Genomic DNA, 17,055 nt, shown 5'->3' on the forward strand with positions numbered 1-17,055 from the left:
CTGGGGCAGAAAATAAATTTCAAGGCTGTTGAGGCACCTTCTTACTCTTTAATTCTAATTTTATAGCTTTCGGACCTGGCTCTCATTTTGAGGAAACAAAAGTTGATCCAGCAAGCCTGAAAGGCTGGCCACCCCTAGTCCAGGGCTGCCCTGGACTTCCTCCTCTGGCCTTGGGGCCTTCCACTCATCAACTCTGCCAGGCATGGCAATTTTGCCAATTCTCTGGCATGAGGTGTGAGTGGACCCGTCAATCACTCCTGATGGAGAAATGCTTGGGTAGCTTTGAGGATGTTTCAGTTCTGACTTAATTTGGTGTACATGACTGAAGTGTGCATCTGTCCCCAGACGGTTTGGAAACATTTATCTAGACTCAGAACCACAGCATCCTCCTTGTCTCTCCAACAGTCTTAACCTGACAGACCCTCCCAATTATACTTTCATCCCCATATTTCAGCCTCAACCTGCAGGTGTGCATCACCCCTCAATTCCAGGAGTAGAAGCAACCTCACCTCTTGCTGCCCTTTCACTGCCGCAAAATGAAAAACACACCTAGCTACATTTGGTGACTTTTTATTATTCATTTATAAGCAAAAAAGAGAAAAAAAGAGAAAAAAAATTAAAAGAGACAGATAAAAAGAAAACCAAAATACACCTTCAAATTTGGGGATGGAGGGGGAAGGGGAAAGATGTGATCCAAGGGACTCGTTTGAGGGAAGGTGCGGCAGAAAATGGGAACATCAAGAAGAGGATACAGACCCAAGAAAAAGGAGGGGTGAGGGAAAGGAAAGGAAAGGGAGGAACGGGACGACATCCCCACACTATAGGCAACCTCAAGAGAGATTGAGAGGGGATTACAAAACACTGCTTGGGAAGGAGGGGGGGGATATCCCCTCGGGGCCAGGCCTCCCACCCAAATGCTGGTTCTCGACTCTCCCCATTTCCTCCCTCTCTGCTATGTACAAGACACACGTGCACACCCATCTGCAATGAGCTCAATTCATGAAGCCGTCCAGCAAATACCCACAACACACCACTGGAGAGCAGAGGGTGGGAAAGAGGAATGGCAAATGTACACCCTGGCGCTGCAAGCCCCGCAGGGCCTCTGCCAGGAGGCAGCAAAAAACAAGAAGAGATGCTGAGAGCCCACGTCTGTGGGGGAAACGGGTCCCTGGTCCTCCTGAGGGTCCCATGCAGGGGATTTAACGCAGCCCCCCCCCCCGCATCCGATTATGATTCCAGAATCAAGGGGAAGAACACCAACCCCCTCCCACCCCCAGGCTCCTGGTGGGAAGGGAATCGGAGTAAAATCAGTTCGCATTGAGAAGGGGCCCCGAGGAGGAGGGGGTGTTCCTTCAGAGTCCATCCCGCTCTGCCTTGCATTCAATGAGGGCGGTGATGTGGTGATGATGTGGAGATGATCATTCCCCTCCTGGCTCCGTGGGAGAGGGAGGGCAGGGGGGGAACCGGGTTGAGTTACCTGGGGAGAGAGAGAGAGACACGTACAAGGATTAGGAAGGTACAGTATAATCCCTCTCCGTCCAGAATCCAATTGCACAGATTTCATGCAAGCGCATGATAACCAACATAAAATACTGAGGGCAGATGAGGCCTTTGTGTGTTTGTTTCTAAAAGTAGAATTTTCTGAGCCACAAGGTTGCAGACAAAGGAAAAAAGGCTGGAAAACCATTTCTGGCAAACCACCTCTCTCTTTCCACCCCACTTCGCCACATAGGTTTCATGCCAAAATACTGCAGCTCAGAAAAATCACACTGAAGTTGTTTGATGTGAAAACAGTATATCCTGAGGAGAACTGTCAGAACATTGATGGCCATTCCTGGCATCTGTGAGTAGCAAGTTTAGAAGTGAGGGGGATTCAGGGATAAGGCAGGAAGGGAACAGCCTGGCAGTGCATTCTGGGAATGCGGGAGAACACTAGGCCATGACGACTCCATTTCCACACACCAATTTAAGAGAGTATCAGCCCAATCTGGCTGAGGGAAATGAAACAGGCACCATTGTATTTCCCGGCACATAGTACACAACCCTTGCCCCACCCGTCTCTGTGATTCAGCCACTCACATTGTCTGGGGAGTGAAGAGGCCCGAAAGCTGGAAGCACTGGGAAGCCAATGTCTGTGAAGCCAGGTTCAGTGCTGGGCTGAGAGCTAGAAGTGGAGAAGAGGAAAACATTAAGAGATTCCCAAACAAGACAGTGGGTAAAACAGGTTCATGCCTTAGGGTGCTATGCAAGCTTCTTAGCAGAGACCTCTGTAAGCAGGCTGGGCAAACGTCTGGTTGGATTATGGCCAGGGTAGCCTTCCCCTACTGGGTGCCCTCAAGAGGTTGGGCTACAAATTCCCATCAGCCCCAGACAGCATCGTCAATATTAAGCGGTGATGGGAGATTATGGTTCAACAAGATCTGAAGAGCACCAGGTTAGGAAAGCTTCATCCACTGGAGAATAGCAGAATGCATGCCTTGAACGCAGAGTGACCCGTATTTCCGTAATCTGCAGCACCTCCAGTTTAGAGAAGCTCATGCAGCAGAGGTAGAAAGGACCTATCCCCAAGACTGTGGAGAACTGCTGCGAGTCAGAGCAGAAAATGGGGCTGATGACTGGCTCAGTATAAAGAGGTATCTCCATACACAATTCCCAAGAGTGTACAACAACGGTCAGGGATCTGTCTCCTTGCTAAAGATGCTTTATTAAAGATTGTGGCTGGACCTCATGTCCCTCAAGGTTCTCATCAGGGTCACACACACCCCACCCCCAAAAAAGCCCATCCAATGGATCACACCCATTTCCCACCTTACCTGTCAGGGCAGCTGGGTTCAGTGCTCCCAGGGGTATCGCTCCGTTGAGCTGCAGGGCCGCCTGAGCAGCGGCTGTAGTTGACAAGGGGATCCCAGAACCTGCTGAGAGGGGAGAAGCCCCAAAGGGGAGACTCAGCCACAGACACCTTTTCATCCAACAAGCATTTCCTTAGCAGAAGGCGTTAAGTGATTTAACAACTCTTTGCCCTAGGCTGCTGCCTGAGCCACAAGTATATTGGGACGTGAATGAGGACCCTTTCAAAAGTTTCCCCTGCACTCCCCCAAATCCCAGTCTGAGGTTAGTGATAGGCACTTTTCGGTGCACAGAAGCTCCCCACAAATCTCCACCCCTCAAGTGCAGATGGCCACAAAAACTCTCCGAAGCAACTGAAGAATTCCAAGGGGATCTCTCTTTTAGTATGACTAAATGCTCAAAAATAGTGAAAGCTGTTATGATGAATCCAATGAAGTTTTTTTTGCTCTCCTTCCCACAAAATGGTCAACTGTAATCATTTCGGACAATTCTGCAGGAACCGCAACTGTCCTCTTAGTGTCTCCTCTTCCCCTTAATATTATTCTGATTTCCTTCCCAGCATATCACAAAGGCCCAGAGAGGACAGCACCCTCTAATAATTTATCCTTGCAATCTTATGAGGCAGGCTACCTGGAGATCATAGCAGAGAGCACTGACCTCTGTAAGAAGCAAGACTCCTGTCATGTTGAACAGAGGGGCCTGGGGAAGAAGGGAAGCAGACCTAATCTGCAGCCAAAGGGAGGCACAGTGTTCCTGCTTCTGCCACACTAACTCTTTTCTCCATGAGAACAGAAAATGAAGTACATCGAAGGGTTCTAATTTAGGAGGAGCTGACACAGACGGAGGAAGGGATACAGATTTATTCCATCCCCTCTAATAGAACCAATGCAAGAAAAGGTGTAATTAGCCAGCAGGTGTGGGTGGGGCTGAAGTTCTCTAAACCTGAACTAGGGGGCAACCTTCTTCTTCTCCTTGCCCATTACCATAACTGTTAATAACGAAAGTATAGAAGAGAGGCTGGAGTATTGTGATTTCCTCATCCCTCCACGCCACCTTCACCCACCCCTGGGTTTGCAGAACTTTCAGCTTCATAAAGAGTTCTGGAGAACTTGGAAGGTTGCTCAATGTTTTGTGGCATTTCAGTTGGTCGTAATACTATTACTATTATTATTATTACTACTATTAAATTTTCTATACCACCCTTCATCCAAAGATCAGAGGGCAGTTCGCAATATAAAAACACAAAAATATATAAGGTAACTCCAAACAAAAACAATACATTCCCTGCCTGCGCAATTAAATTAGCCAAAGGCCAATAGAAGAGGAACCTTTTTGATCTGGCACCTAAAGATTTGCAATGAATCTGCCAGGCGAGCCTCCCTGGGGAAAGTGTTCCATAAGTGGGGAACCACTGAAGAAAGGCCCACTTGTGTGTTGCCACCCTCTGGACCTCTTGTGGAAGAGGCACACAAAGGGCCTCAGATGGTGATTGCAGGGTCCAGGTTCATATATGGAGAGGCAGTCCTTGAGCTATTGCGGTCCTGAGTATTGCCCAACTACTTGATTTTGGTGTGTTCCCAGTTAAAGAGAGTTCAAAATGGCCTGGGAAGGGGATATCTGAAGGACCGTCTTCTACTGTACAATCCCTTGAAAACAGAGATCTAGAGATGAGGTCCTATTTGCAAGGTACACCCCTAGAGGCAAGCTAGGCAGATGTCTACTAGAAGCAGGTGCCTTCCTGGTGGTACCCGTTCCCTTCCATAAAATTTACTTCCCATCAGATCAAGACCCTCAATTGTAGTGCCAAGCTTTTAAAGACTGCTGCTCTCCAGACATCCATCTTCTTGTTAATATTGCTTTTATTGCTCCCTGCATGGCATTATCACTTCTTAATAAACAAATCAGTTTGTTTCCATGACTCATGTGAAGAAATCTCTCCCAGTTTCCTCGTTGCTCAATTCCTACCAGGAAACTCACCTTCTGCCAGTTTGGCCATGAGCTGGAGCTGGGAGCCAGTGGTGCTGAGATTAAGGGCCGACCGCTCGGGCTCATCGCCATCCGGGAAGGTGATGTCGGTGGTGCCGTCCAGCCGCTCAGTGACCTGCCCCACCCGCATGGGTCGGCCGGCCAGCTCGAAACCATTCAGCTGCTCCAGGGCACGCCGGGCACACTCAGCCTCTGCAAACTGACAGGGGGAGAAAGTGCTTTAAAAGGGAAGTACCTGAGGCTCCCCACCCACCTGCAAAGCCAGGTGAGAAGAGATACATACCGTGATGAAGCCATAGCCCTTGGACTGCCCAGTATCCTGGTCACGCATCAGAACAATGCTGTCAATCTGCACGCAGGACGAAAAAGCCACAAATCAGAACTCCGTGAGCCCCCACCACACTCCGCCCACTCGCTCCTCCAGCCCTCCCACCTCACCCCAGTTATGGCCTCCTACCTTGCCAAAGGGCTCAAAGATCCCGCGCAGCATCTCTTTGGTGATGTTGCAGTGGAGGGAGCCAACGTAGAGCCGCATGGGCCCCCCACTGCCTTTCTGAAGGTTGTTAGCCATGGCTGCCAGCCGGTTCTTCTCTGCCTAAGGCCAGGGAAAACCAGGCAGGATTAGAAACAGCCGCAAGCAATAGGCATTATTTTTTAAAAAAACCAAATGTTTTTTCCAAACATTTGTTCCCACAAGATGGCTCGCAATATTAAAAACAGTAAAAGTGTTAAAAGGTTGAGAGCCGGGTATGAGTCTTACACAACTGTAAGCAGCTCCTCATCCCCTGGCCTTTGCACAAACATGCCCAAAGGAGTATCTTACTAACTCTGGGCTTGGGCTTTAAGAACTTCCAGCCCTTTCCTTAAAAACCCAACCCTGCCAGTTCCTCTTTTGCTTTACCTCTCCGCATCATCTCTAGCTCCATTTTCTGCCATTAACGTGTTCACTGGGTCACACACACCTACCCCAATCCACACCCTTCCTTCTCTTTCTCGGGCCACGCATACTAAGTTTCTTTACCCGCCCCCTCCCACCTCAAATGTGTCTCGCACCTGGGAGGCCTGGACAATGATGGGCACCCCGAGAAGGCGCTGCCCTGTCAGCCCAATGGCCAACGGTACTGACTGGATCTCACAGAACTCCACGTAGGCGATGCCCTTGGAGCGGCGGGAGTTTCGGTCAGAGATGATCCGCACATCGCGCACCTGCTCGGAGGTACAAGGGGAGGCAAGTGAGAGACGGAACGGCTGCAGGAAGCCCATAGAAGTGCAGCTGAGGACGACTAAAGAGGCGTTTCTGGTTGAGATCACTGGGTACCATGCAGAACACAGAGGGAACTGTGGGTTTCAAGACTGCACTTGAAGGGGGGAGGGGAAATAAGCAGATGTCAAAGCCCAATGGAGGGAGGGAGGGGAAATGGCCAACCTTGCCGACAGCGGAGAAAAAGTCCTCAAGGTCACGTGGGCGAATGCGGGCAGCCAGCTGCATGCAGAAGACAGTGCGGGCATCACGCTCCTCTGGGCTCAAGCTGCCCAAGGGCTCCCTGTGGGAGAAAAGCAGAAGTTGCCAAGGAGGTTCAAACCTGGGAGGAGGAACTCAACAAGCCTTCTTGGTTCTGGGGGACAAGGGTGGGCAGATGTGGGGGACTCCCTGGTCCTGAACGGGGTAACTGTGCCCCTGGAGGACCAGGTGCACAGCCTGGGGGTCATTTTGGACTCACAGTTGTCCACGGAGGTGCAGGTTAATTCTGCATGCAAGGCAACTGTCTACCAGCTCCATCTGGTACACTGGCTGAGACCCTACCTGCCTGTGCCCTGTTTTGCCAGAGTGGTGCGTGCTCTGGTTATCTCCCACTTTGACTACTGCAACACGCTCTACATGGGGCTACCTTCGAAGGTGACTCAGAAACTACAACTAATCCAGAATGTAGCAGCTAGACTGGTCACTGCAAGTGGCCACCGGGACCATATAACACCGGCCCTAAAGGATCTACATTGGCTCCCAGTACATTCCCAAGCCCAATTCAAAGTGTTGGTGCAGACCTTCAAAGCCTTAAATGGCCTCAGCCCTGTATACCTAAAGGAACATCTCCATCCCATTGTTCAGCCTGAACACTTGAGATCCAGCACTGAGGGCCTACTGGCGGAAGTGAGGTTACAGGGAACCAGGCAGAGCGCCCTCTTGGTAGTGGTGCCCATCCTATGGACTCCCCTCCCATCAGATGTCAAAGAGATAAACAACTTTTTTACTTTTAGAAGACATCTGTATAGGGAAGTTTTTAACATCTGATGTTTTGTTGTGTTTTTATATTTTGCTGTAAGGTGTCCAGAGTGGCTGGGGCAACCCAGTCAGATTGGCGGCATATAAAAAAATAAATTATCATTATTATTACTATTATGGCCCAAGAATCACCACCACCAAGCCCTCCCCAGTCACAAACACTCACCGGAGGGGGCTTTTCTCTCTGTACAAGGGACTCTTACTGTGCCCAAACCGACGCCTGCAAGGAAAGGGAATGGGACACAATGCAAGATAGCCTAGTTCAACCACGAGAGCACAAACAGAGCAACCACTGTCAAAATACACCAACTACCAAGTCCTTTCTCATTTGCTTGAGATCAAAGCCAAGAGAAAACATCCCTAGGCAAGTGACAGCCTGGCTATCAAGGGAGATGCTCAGTACCACTGCTACTATCTGCTGCCATATATTACCCACACCCCAATACTGCTGCTTCCTTCTTAGCTCTTTCACCTGAAACACCTTCCAGGGCAGGGTTCAGATAGGAAGTAGGAATCCTATACTGTTTATATACAGATTGTCTAGCCACTGTGGGGAACCTTTGGCCACCCGGATGCTGCTGAACTACAACCCTCCGCAGCCCCAGCAATAACAACAAAGGGTCAAGGTTCATCCAGGTTGTGGTTAAGCAAACACCTGGAAGGCCAAAGGTTGTTATGTACATTGATTACTGTGCATTTCATTTGCATTGTACAATACATTTGCATTGTTTGCATATTGTCCGCTACGTTAGGCATCCAGTCTGAAATTCATTTTTAAAAAGGGAGATTTGTGCATTAAATAAAATGGGGGGGGGTGTTTCTGGGATATGCAATGGGTGGAGAAAGCTTCAAACCATTTCATGGAGACGCTGCTATGGCAGAGCAGAGGATTCGAGAGACATGGAAAGGAGACTGAGGGAGAAGCTCAGAGGGACATGGTCCATTGCTACAAGACAGGCATTAACTCAGCCTCTCGAGCCATCCCTGTTGCTGACACAGCTAAGACGAATTATTTCCTCTCTTTGCATTAAACATTTGATCACCCGGGGCTTTTGTGACAGGACTGTGGCAGTGTCCCTTACCCAGGGGGTGGGGGGCTCCGGTAGCGCACTCTCTCGTCCCGCCGGCGCTCTCTGCTGCGAGACCGGCTGCCCCGCCTGCGGTCCCGGCTGCGGCTCCGGTGGCGGCTTCTGCTCCGGTGGCGGCTACGGCGATCTCTGCTGCGGCTGCGCCTGCGGTGGCGGTCTCGGTCCCGACTGCGGCTAGAAGAGGTTTGAAGAATGAGAAAGGATTATGAAGCATGGCAGCCTCCCCCAAACTGCCCTCGTTGCGCCTCCTACCGCAGGACAGGGAACTAAACGTGCTGGGTGATACCAGGCCCTCCTTTCACCCCACGGTGCACGACACATTTAAAGTACGTTCAGAATCCTGGGAACTGCAGTCGCACCCCCCGGTGCTACAATTGCCAGGACCCTTCCCCCGGAAAGTCTGCGGGGGAAGTTTGTGGAATGCACTTTAAATGCATGGCGTGGATCTGCCCAAAGATACTGGCTGAAATGCATGCATGCAGCTAAAATCCAACCATCCTGGCCAAAATCCTCCAATCTCTCTGGAGCATGCAAAGGGAAGTGCTCCCCCTCTCGCTCTCCCTGGATAATAAGCTCCTGACAGCTACATGTTTGCCAACCATGGCAAGCGGGGGTCCTAGACTAGCAACCCACACAGCTCCTTGCTCACTGCTCAATCCTCTCTCTGTGCTCGTTGGAGCCCATCCCTACCTACCTATGTCTGTGGTCACGGCTCCTGCTACGACTCTTGCTCCTCTTCTTTTTGCTGCAATCGGGAAGGAAGGAAGGTGAGAGATGCGCAGGAAAGAGGGAGGGGAGAAGGAAACGCCAGAGGAAGCAGACCAACTCACCTGCTGCTTTCCCCGCTGCTGCTGGGGGCGCTTTCTTTCTTTGCGTCCTTTGCTTGCTCCTCCTGAGGCGGCTGGAAAAAGGGTCAGAAGACAGAAGAGAGGGGGGTAATATGCAGTCCCTGCTCCTCCCTCGCATGCCTTGAAGCCCAGCCCCACTCTGCCCACCCCCCAGCTGCTCCCGACCGCTTTCATACATTACCTGTGCTGTGGGGGGATCAGCTGGTGGCTTTGAGGGTCCTGGCTGGGCCTGGAGCAAACACAGGAGGGATGGGCCCAGCAGGGAAGGGTCACTGAGACACACAGGGAGAGGGGGGCATACACACACACTCTCCACCATTCCTCACCCCACTCAAACCAAGAAAACAACAGCAACCCAAAACACGTTTCTTCCCATATGTCTAGCACAGAGCAGCACATCTGAGGGACCTGGGAGAATCACTGGCAGTACGTCCAAGCTCATTAATTATACGAGGCATGGGAGGGGGGACCCAGAACCCCAACACTTACAATTAAAGCAGCTGCACCCTCCCGCTCCTTGGAGGGTGCAGCTGCTTTAAGATACTACGCTTTTAACGTTTTGTCTTTTGTAAAAATTAGGAGCACAGCTGCAAGAACAACTGAGTACTTAAGCTGCCTCAGCAGACTGGGACATAAGAGCAAAACACACACATGCACCCCAATATAGGCCTGTCCCCCACCAAATGCTGGGAGGGGGACCTCCAGGGCTCTTTGGCAGGGAGATAAGCCACCTTTGAAGTTTGAAAACCAAAGAGTTTTCATTAGGAAAGTTAGAATTATTAGCTTTTCATATCTGGCATGTACCAAAACTCCCCCTGACCATCATTCTACTACCAGGAATTGTTTCCTTTAAAAAAAACACAATATACTGTTCAACGCAGAATTGTTGCAAGTAGTTGATCTTCAGCAACTCAACTTTCAAGGGGGTTTCCCTCTGCTTAAAGAAGGGTCAGATCTGCTTGCCTTACACCCACTTTGAAACTGGTGCAGGATTTGCTTCCCTGAGAACCCCAACTTCTACTGTAAAGAAAAAAAATGTTTCACCCACTGTTTAGCCTACCCAAAATACCAGTGATATTAAACTGAGTTCTCTCCTTTTGCCAAAACCCACTCCAGGAACATTTACCTGGCAAGCATTCAGTTTCCAGGGGGGGACCGGGACCGGGGACCTGCAGTCGGAATCATCAACAACAAAATTCCTTGATTTAATTAACACAGAATTTGTTGTTTTCGAGCTAATAACTGCATGAGCCAAGGCTCTGCATGGGATGCTGTTGTTCTGGTCACAACAGCAGGTGGGGCGAAGTGCCACATGCAACCAATGCTTAAGAAGAGATAAACGTCACCACGGCCAAAATCGTGGCCAGATTCGCACCCACTGATTTCTAATGGGAGCTGCTTCTAAAGAAGTGCATTCCAGAACTACCTTAAACAAATAAAGGCCAGGGGGGAAACAGCATGTCACACAAATGCACATAGCTTTCTTTGGAATGTGCTTTTCTGCTGCAAAGTTTGGGTGCTCTTTGGCAGGGATGGAGAGGACAAGTGGTCTAAGGCTTATGAAAGAGAAGGAACGTTTTTATTTTATTTTCTAGACCCCAGGCAGTATGGTGACTGAATTGTGGCAAGCAACTGGCAACTCCTGATCCAATAAGCTTGTCTCTGAATTCACATGATTTCACATCTTTAGTGGCCTGCATCTATATGCAAGCCAATAACCAATTTCTTTGGTGGCCTTACATTAACAATGGAAACAATAAAATGCAGCTACGTAAGCTAGAAACATTACTTTAAAAAAAACAAAAACACCAAAGTTGAGGCCCTCAGGGAAGGGAGCTACACAAGGGACTGCATTAGGCACCACACTGCAATCGTGGCAGCACGGCTAAGAACCCCTTTTTTCACAGGCTGGGGATGCTGCTGCTGCTTTCAAGAGCTCATTCCTTACCTCCTCTTTCTTGTACGGGGCCTCCAACATGGCCTCTATCACGATATCAAAGTCATCCGAGGCCATGCCGTCCTCTTGGCTCTGCAAGTAGGAAGAGAGAGAGGGGGGAAGGGTTAAACGCAGAGTTCCCTGCAATGGAACCCCACAACACTACCTTCCCGAAGAACAAGAGAAGGGGGTGAGGGTGGGTACTCACTGGGTCCTGGGATGGATTGGGGAACGCCGGATCCATGGCTGGCCCAAACGGGTGGGCTCCCCACCACCCCGAGACACAGGAGCTGCTAGTGGAGAAGGGCTTCTAGCAGGCAAAGAATTCGATCACAGCCTGGAGAAGATGGAGGCATGAGTGAAATTGAGAAGTGGGCTACGCAGGGGTGGGCAGGGAGGACCGTGCATGTTGCTTGGATACGCTAGAGTTCTAGAATCTACAGATCTGTAAAACCAACTGGAGCCCAACATGTGACCTCTGGGATTCTGGAATGCCAAGACAAACGTGAAAGAGCATCTCAAGTTGCCTGCCGACCTCCCATGCAAACGATCCCTCTCCTCTAGCAACCTGCCCCTGCCTCCTTTTCTAATCTAGAATGATCTCAATCCACCTCCTTTTCTAATCTAGAATGATCTCAATCCACCCAGTAAACTCCTTCACATGGGAACCTGCACTCCACACTCCTTCCACAGACCTCACACTGCAAAACACCCCCCAGGAGAGTAAAAAATAAACACACCCCACTTCTCCATCTGGGTAAAGGGGTGCCTGTCAGATACACCTGCAAAATACTGGCTGCAGCATTTTTGCTTTAGAATGAGGTGGGCAGGAGTGGATGTGGGGAAATAATTATTATGTGACATATTTTAATAAAATCTAAGTTTGGGCCCAGAAACCGATAACTTTTTTAGAGGGGGAGCAGAGAAAGGACATAGAGGGACTGTGTATTGGCAACCTTTGTACATGAGGACCTGTATTTTCACTCTAGAAAACCAGAGATCTGTACTAACACCTCATAATCCCAAATATCTCTACTCTGAACTGCCTTGCACTTATTTCAATGGGACTTTGCATAGGATGGAGCAGTTAAGTCTTTAGCAAACAGGAGAGCTGCTGTTTTCTCTATAGCCATGAAGTCTTCACAGGCAACATCAGATTTTACACGAAAATGGTAAGATTCTTGTCATACCATTGTAGCAGTACTGAATTTTAGGCACACACCACACTGCCAAAACATTGTTCTTCAAACCTTTTAAACTCCCATATTCTTCTAAGTTTACTCTAGCTACCTGAGCTAGGAAGTTACCATGCAGAAACCTTGCACACTTTTGTACATATACTGTGAGTGTAAGGATCTGAGCACTGGGGCACTAATCCAACACTAGTAGAACAAGAACCAGAAGTGGGCATCTCTTATTCTCTCCTACAGCCAGCCAGTCATTCAGAGAAGAAGGAAGAGCTGCTTGATCAGAAACTCTAGTCTGTTCCCTTCCTCTTTGCCGCTTTCACTGTTAGCAAAGTAGATTGGGTTGTTGCAAACTTCTGTTGACAGGAGGAAAACATATCTGGCTCTGTCTGTTGCAGGATCCACTGCCCCAAGAGTAACCCACAGGAGATTCACACAACCGACAGTAACCCTAAGGCTAAGAAAAACCTGCAACTTTGGGATGCATGGAATTCATGTAGTTTGTGTATTGTCAAATACCTCATGAATAGTGAGTCACAGTCTGTAAACATGCAAGAATTTATGAGGGGCTTCCTCTGAAATTCCAAAGTATATATGTAGGAAAGAACCTTCATGTAGCTTTCCAACAGGGAAAAGACTATCACAAAATTGTTTTAAATTTTAAGTTGATTCAAAGTTTCTAGTCCTTGTTGTTTCGTTCAAACAATTAGTTTTGTCACCGCTGTAGAATTCTCCCCACCTTTGCCCTGGAGTTTTTTGGACTTTTAACTCTTCCATAGAAAAAGAGAACCTTGCTCTAGAATAGTAGCTGATCATTTACTGGGATACAGAAGCAAAATTTTCCCACCTTCCAGTGATTTACTCAGGCAGAAAGATCACGTGACAGTATCCACTAGATAATACAGTACAATTAATTTTTCATTTCTCTCAATAAATGCCTAAGCTTTATTACAACAGTGACAGCTTTTAAAGGACACACAGTCTACTGAAGACTCAGAAGCTAAAAATGGACTTCAGAAGTATTCCCAATGGCCGTGCATGGCCTAGAAAACTCTCCATAACTCCTACAGGCTACCAAACACAGCCTTTATTCTGGGTTGGGTGGTGGTGTTCTTTCTTGGTTTTTTTTAGCTTAAATATTCTGGTGAAGCCTAAAAAGTGCCCCCAACAGACCATGCATATTCACATACAGATATCTGCCTAAGCTTGGGGTTTCCTTGGAATTTGGAATGTGTCCAACCTTAGTTAAGATCTCTCATGGTGTATAGCTGCATTCAGTTGTGACAATATGCATGGGCTTCTTATGTTAACAGACAAAAGATGCAGAGGAGCTGCTCTTCCAGTCACTTGCAGATGTTTTCTGGAGTATCCAGAGTTGCCCAGCTCTAGTCTTCATGGTACAGTAGAAGCTATTATGTTTCTATCATGAGGAATTTAACCACACCAAAGAAAGCTAGCAGAGAGAGGCTAGAACATAGGATCTAAACCACCCTGATAAAGAACTCGCTTGGATCTCAGGCTTTTCAAATCTTTGTATCCCCTAAAACAGAAGCAGCCAATCTGGTGCCCTCCAGAAGCTGTTGGCCTACAACCCCCCCCCCCAATGTGAGCTGGCAGTCCAACATCCCATGGAAGGCGCCAATAGTGACTACCCTTGCCTGCCCTAAAGCAGCCCTTCTCAACCTTGGATCCCCAGATGTTTTTGGCCTACAACTCCCATCATCCCTGACCACTGGTCCTGTGAGCTAGGGATCATGGGAGTTGTAGGCAAAAACATCTGGGGATCCAAGGTTGAGAAAGGCTGCTCTAAAGCATCAAAATGATAAAACATCTATGAAGATCGTCAAGCCTCAAATTTAAGTATTCACTATGCAGAACCTGCTTGCTCCCTACTCTCCCTAATTCCAGCCTTTAATTACTGCTCAGGTTTTATTACAGTGTGCAACTTTTCCATCATGAAATCTATGACCAGCTTGATATACATACCTGTAGCTCCAGACACCCACTAGTCTAAGGTAGTGGGGAGCCTTTGGGCCTCCAGAACTGGTTGGACTCCAACTCCCATCAGCCACTGACAAGGCCAGTAAGTGAGAGGTGATGTGAGTTGTAGTCCAGCAATATCTGGACGGCCACAAGCTCCCCACCCCTGTTCTATTCCGTCCATGTCAGATATAGGTGAGGTGCCCTATGTCTACAAGACAAGTCCTCTTTAATACCAAAACAAACAAAACATGCAACACCAACTCTGTCATTTGTTTACTAGACTTTGGTCATGGAGCTCATACATGTATTCCAGAAGACCAACTCACAGCCTGCTCCAGCTGAACTATTCCCTCTCCACCACAAGGCTACCTACCACCAACTGCTCTGTGGGAAGGATTCCCGACAGGCAAAAACCACCCCAGAGCCTACTCTGGCTACACTTCCTTCACTCTCCCATAGGGCAATACTACCAACAATGGCTGGATGGGAAGAATTGTGACACTGATGTTTATTACTATTATTATTATTATTATTATTATTATTATTATTATTATTATATGTGGTTGAATGCTTCTTGCAAGTTGCCTTTGAAGAATCGTTATCCTGAAAGGAGGATTTAAGGAAATGAAATGAACAGAAGCCACCATATTCTCAGGGGTAGTCTCCAAATGTTCTTATACTACAATTCCCATCTCCCCTGACTAATGGGTGTGTTGTATTCCAACAACACGAGGAAAGCACCACATTGCTTACCCCTAGCATTAAATAAACCCTTAGTTTGACTTTTCCTAATATAACTCAGTAGCTTTCCAAACTTCAATCTAGCGGAATCTAGAGACAGACAAGAATGGTTCACAACGTTCTAAAGTTTTTCCCTAAATAATATCCCTAGAGAACTCCACTCCAGCACTCCACTCCTGCTGGCTCTTCTTCAACTCCCTGCCTACCCCAAATAATCTACTGAACTTTGAAATAGTAGATTCCCACAGATCACTTAATACCTGTTCTGCCTTCAACTCGACTGTCAAAGTTACCCATACTTCAGAGTTGAAGAGGTTGGCAACAAGGGGACTGCAAACCACAAGAAAAACAACATTTCTTGTGCTTCAGGGACTGCAATACCACGCATGCTAACCTGAACACAACAGCGTTTACTTTTTAGGAAAGATACACAGGTCTATACTAGACCTGCAGTCTAACAGGGAACCCAATAGGCTGCAATCATGTACTTGCAACATCAGAACCTCACAGCATCCATATCTATGAATATGCACAACCCACTTTTCCACCAAAGTCTTCACGTTTACCGAAGTACAATGGATACACCACAACAGACACCTCCCCCGCTCCAAAGTGTGGCCTTAAGCTTTCTTATCCCGAGGGGGGTGGCCCTCCTCGAGTCCTGACTCTCTTTAAAAATGGAGTAAGCTATACCACCACTCCAAAAACAAACACCGCCTGCAAGTAGGAAATGAGCCACATACATCTTGAACATTTATGTTGCAAACCGCCCTGCGATTCTTGGATGAAAGGCGGCATATAAATTTAATAAGGATGAGCATACATACATACATATATAAAACACACCTACCGCCATGTTTAGCACCCCTCCCCCCCGCTCTCTTTTAGGCTCAGAGGCACCATCTTGTTACCTGCCTGGAAACCCACTCCCCCCCCCCATCGGAAGGAGACCCTGCACCGCCTACCTGGCCTTTCGTCCACCACCTGCCCCCGCCCGCAATGCGGGAGGCGGGTGGGAAGGAAAGCGGGAGGGCAACCCAAGGCCAGGCCACGCCCCCTCCCCAAAGCCCCGCCCTTTGCCTCTCGCGGCGTCTGCGGCCCTTCGGCCCGCGCTCCCGTCTCTTTTTCAGAACGGCGGGGAGCCCTAGAAACCCCTCCCGCTGACGTCACCGCCGCGGTCGTGACGTCACCGCCGCCACTTCTGCCCGTTCGGCGCCTCCGGGCTCTTCCCCCTCCCTCCCCTCAGGCCTTTCTCGAAGTCACTCACCCACCTCCCCCTCCCCTTTGGCCGTTAGACCCCAGAGGTCTCTTTCTGGCCCGGGTCAGCTCCAAAGTCTTTCGCTCTCTTCTCAGACGCGGCCGCAACAAGCAGCAGCGGCGATGCTAAGATGGCGGCGAACACTTCTCCCTCCAGAAGCGCCCCCCTCCCTTCTCCTTCGCCTCGCGGAGGCCCCAAAGCGCATGCGCGTGGACTCTAGCGCTGTTGATTGGCTAAGAGTGGAGGAGGAGGAGGAAAAAGAGCAAGAAGGGTCGGGGGAATGGGAGGGGGGTGTTATTACAATCAAGACGGCGATTGGTCGGGCTACGGCACGAAGGCGGGCTTCCAAGCCGTGATCTCAATGCTCACTCGATAATGGCTCAGGAACGTTTGAGGCAAGGTTTTCCTTTCGCCCCCGCCCCCTAGTGGAACCAATGGTTGCGAGGCGGAGGTGGGCCGAAGGCGGGATATACTTAAAGCCGATTGGCCAAAACGACGGAGGAACTGTGAGGACGAAGTCTGATTGGGTAAAAGTGCGGGGAAAAATAAAGTGTATTGTTCGCCATAACAATCAGCATCGGCTGTCATTCCTCGAAGGAGAGGGGGCTCCTTAAGCTATTTAATTTTATGAAAAGCTTAGGAAACGGCACCCAATCACTTTTCGCCTTTCGTGGTGAAAGCGAATCCCTGATTGGCTGCTTCGCGGCGGCGGCAAGGCCTCTTTCCTGGTAGAAGCCAAAAGCCGCTGAGCTCCTGTGAAAAAAGATGGAACGGAGGGGGGCCTGTGCCGCGCAGTTGCCATGGCAACAGAACCACAGGCCTGCTACGACTCCCGCGGTCCTACGGGCTGCGGTGGAAGCCAATCATCGCCCAGCCCGATCCAAGATGGCTCCCCTTCCC

At 49.1% G+C, this 17,055-nt stretch overlaps 1 protein-coding gene across 15 annotated transcripts; it reads right to left on the reverse strand.

Annotated features, from left to right (window-relative positions):
- Nucleotides 1-554: 554 nt before the first annotated feature.
- Nucleotides 555-16,331, reverse strand: RBM23 (RNA binding motif protein 23). Of its 15 annotated transcripts, none has more exons than XM_053360788.1 (16): nt 16,165-16,331; nt 11,195-11,323; nt 10,999-11,079; nt 9,232-9,279; nt 9,033-9,103; nt 8,897-8,947; nt 8,197-8,376; nt 7,281-7,334; nt 6,260-6,377; nt 5,887-6,039; nt 5,291-5,428; nt 5,117-5,182; nt 4,825-5,032; nt 2,814-2,912; nt 2,080-2,164; nt 555-1,477 (listed from the first exon to the last, which is right to left on the reverse strand). In XM_053360788.1, exons 2-16 carry the CDS (start codon nt 11,228-11,230, stop codon nt 1,474-1,476), a joined length of 1,392 nt encoding a protein of 463 aa, XP_053216763.1. In that variant the 5' UTR covers nt 11,231-11,323; nt 16,165-16,331; the 3' UTR covers nt 555-1,473. The 15 variants fall into 15 exon arrangements, with proteins under 15 accessions (XP_053216763.1, XP_053216760.1, XP_053216759.1 ...); XM_053360785.1 differs by having other exon boundaries at nt 2,814-2,915; nt 16,169-16,330; XM_053360784.1 differs by having other exon boundaries at nt 2,814-2,915; nt 16,165-16,330.
- Nucleotides 16,332-17,055: the final 724 nt, after the last annotated feature.

The sequence above is a fragment of the Podarcis raffonei genome, chromosome 13 (genome assembly GCF_027172205.1).
Source record: "Podarcis raffonei isolate rPodRaf1 chromosome 13, rPodRaf1.pri, whole genome shotgun sequence".
In the NCBI taxonomy this organism is placed as follows: Eukaryota; Metazoa; Chordata; class Lepidosauria; order Squamata; family Lacertidae; genus Podarcis; species Podarcis raffonei.

What these genes read in the sequence shown, in the direction of transcription:
- RBM23 (XM_053360785.1), bottom strand. Translation starts at nt 11,230, where the DNA reads ATGGATCCGGCGTTCCCCAATCCATCCCAGGACCCA. An exon ending in CTGATCCCCCCACAGCACAG is followed by an intron (nt 9,104 to 9,231) that starts GTAATGTATGAA and finishes CCCTTTTTCCAG; the next exon opens with CCGCCTCAGGAGGAGCAAGC. An exon ending in AGAGAGAAAAGCCCCCTCCG is followed by an intron (nt 6,378 to 7,280) that starts GTGAGTGTTTGT and finishes TTTCTCCCACAG; the next exon opens with GGAGCCCTTGGGCAGCTTGA.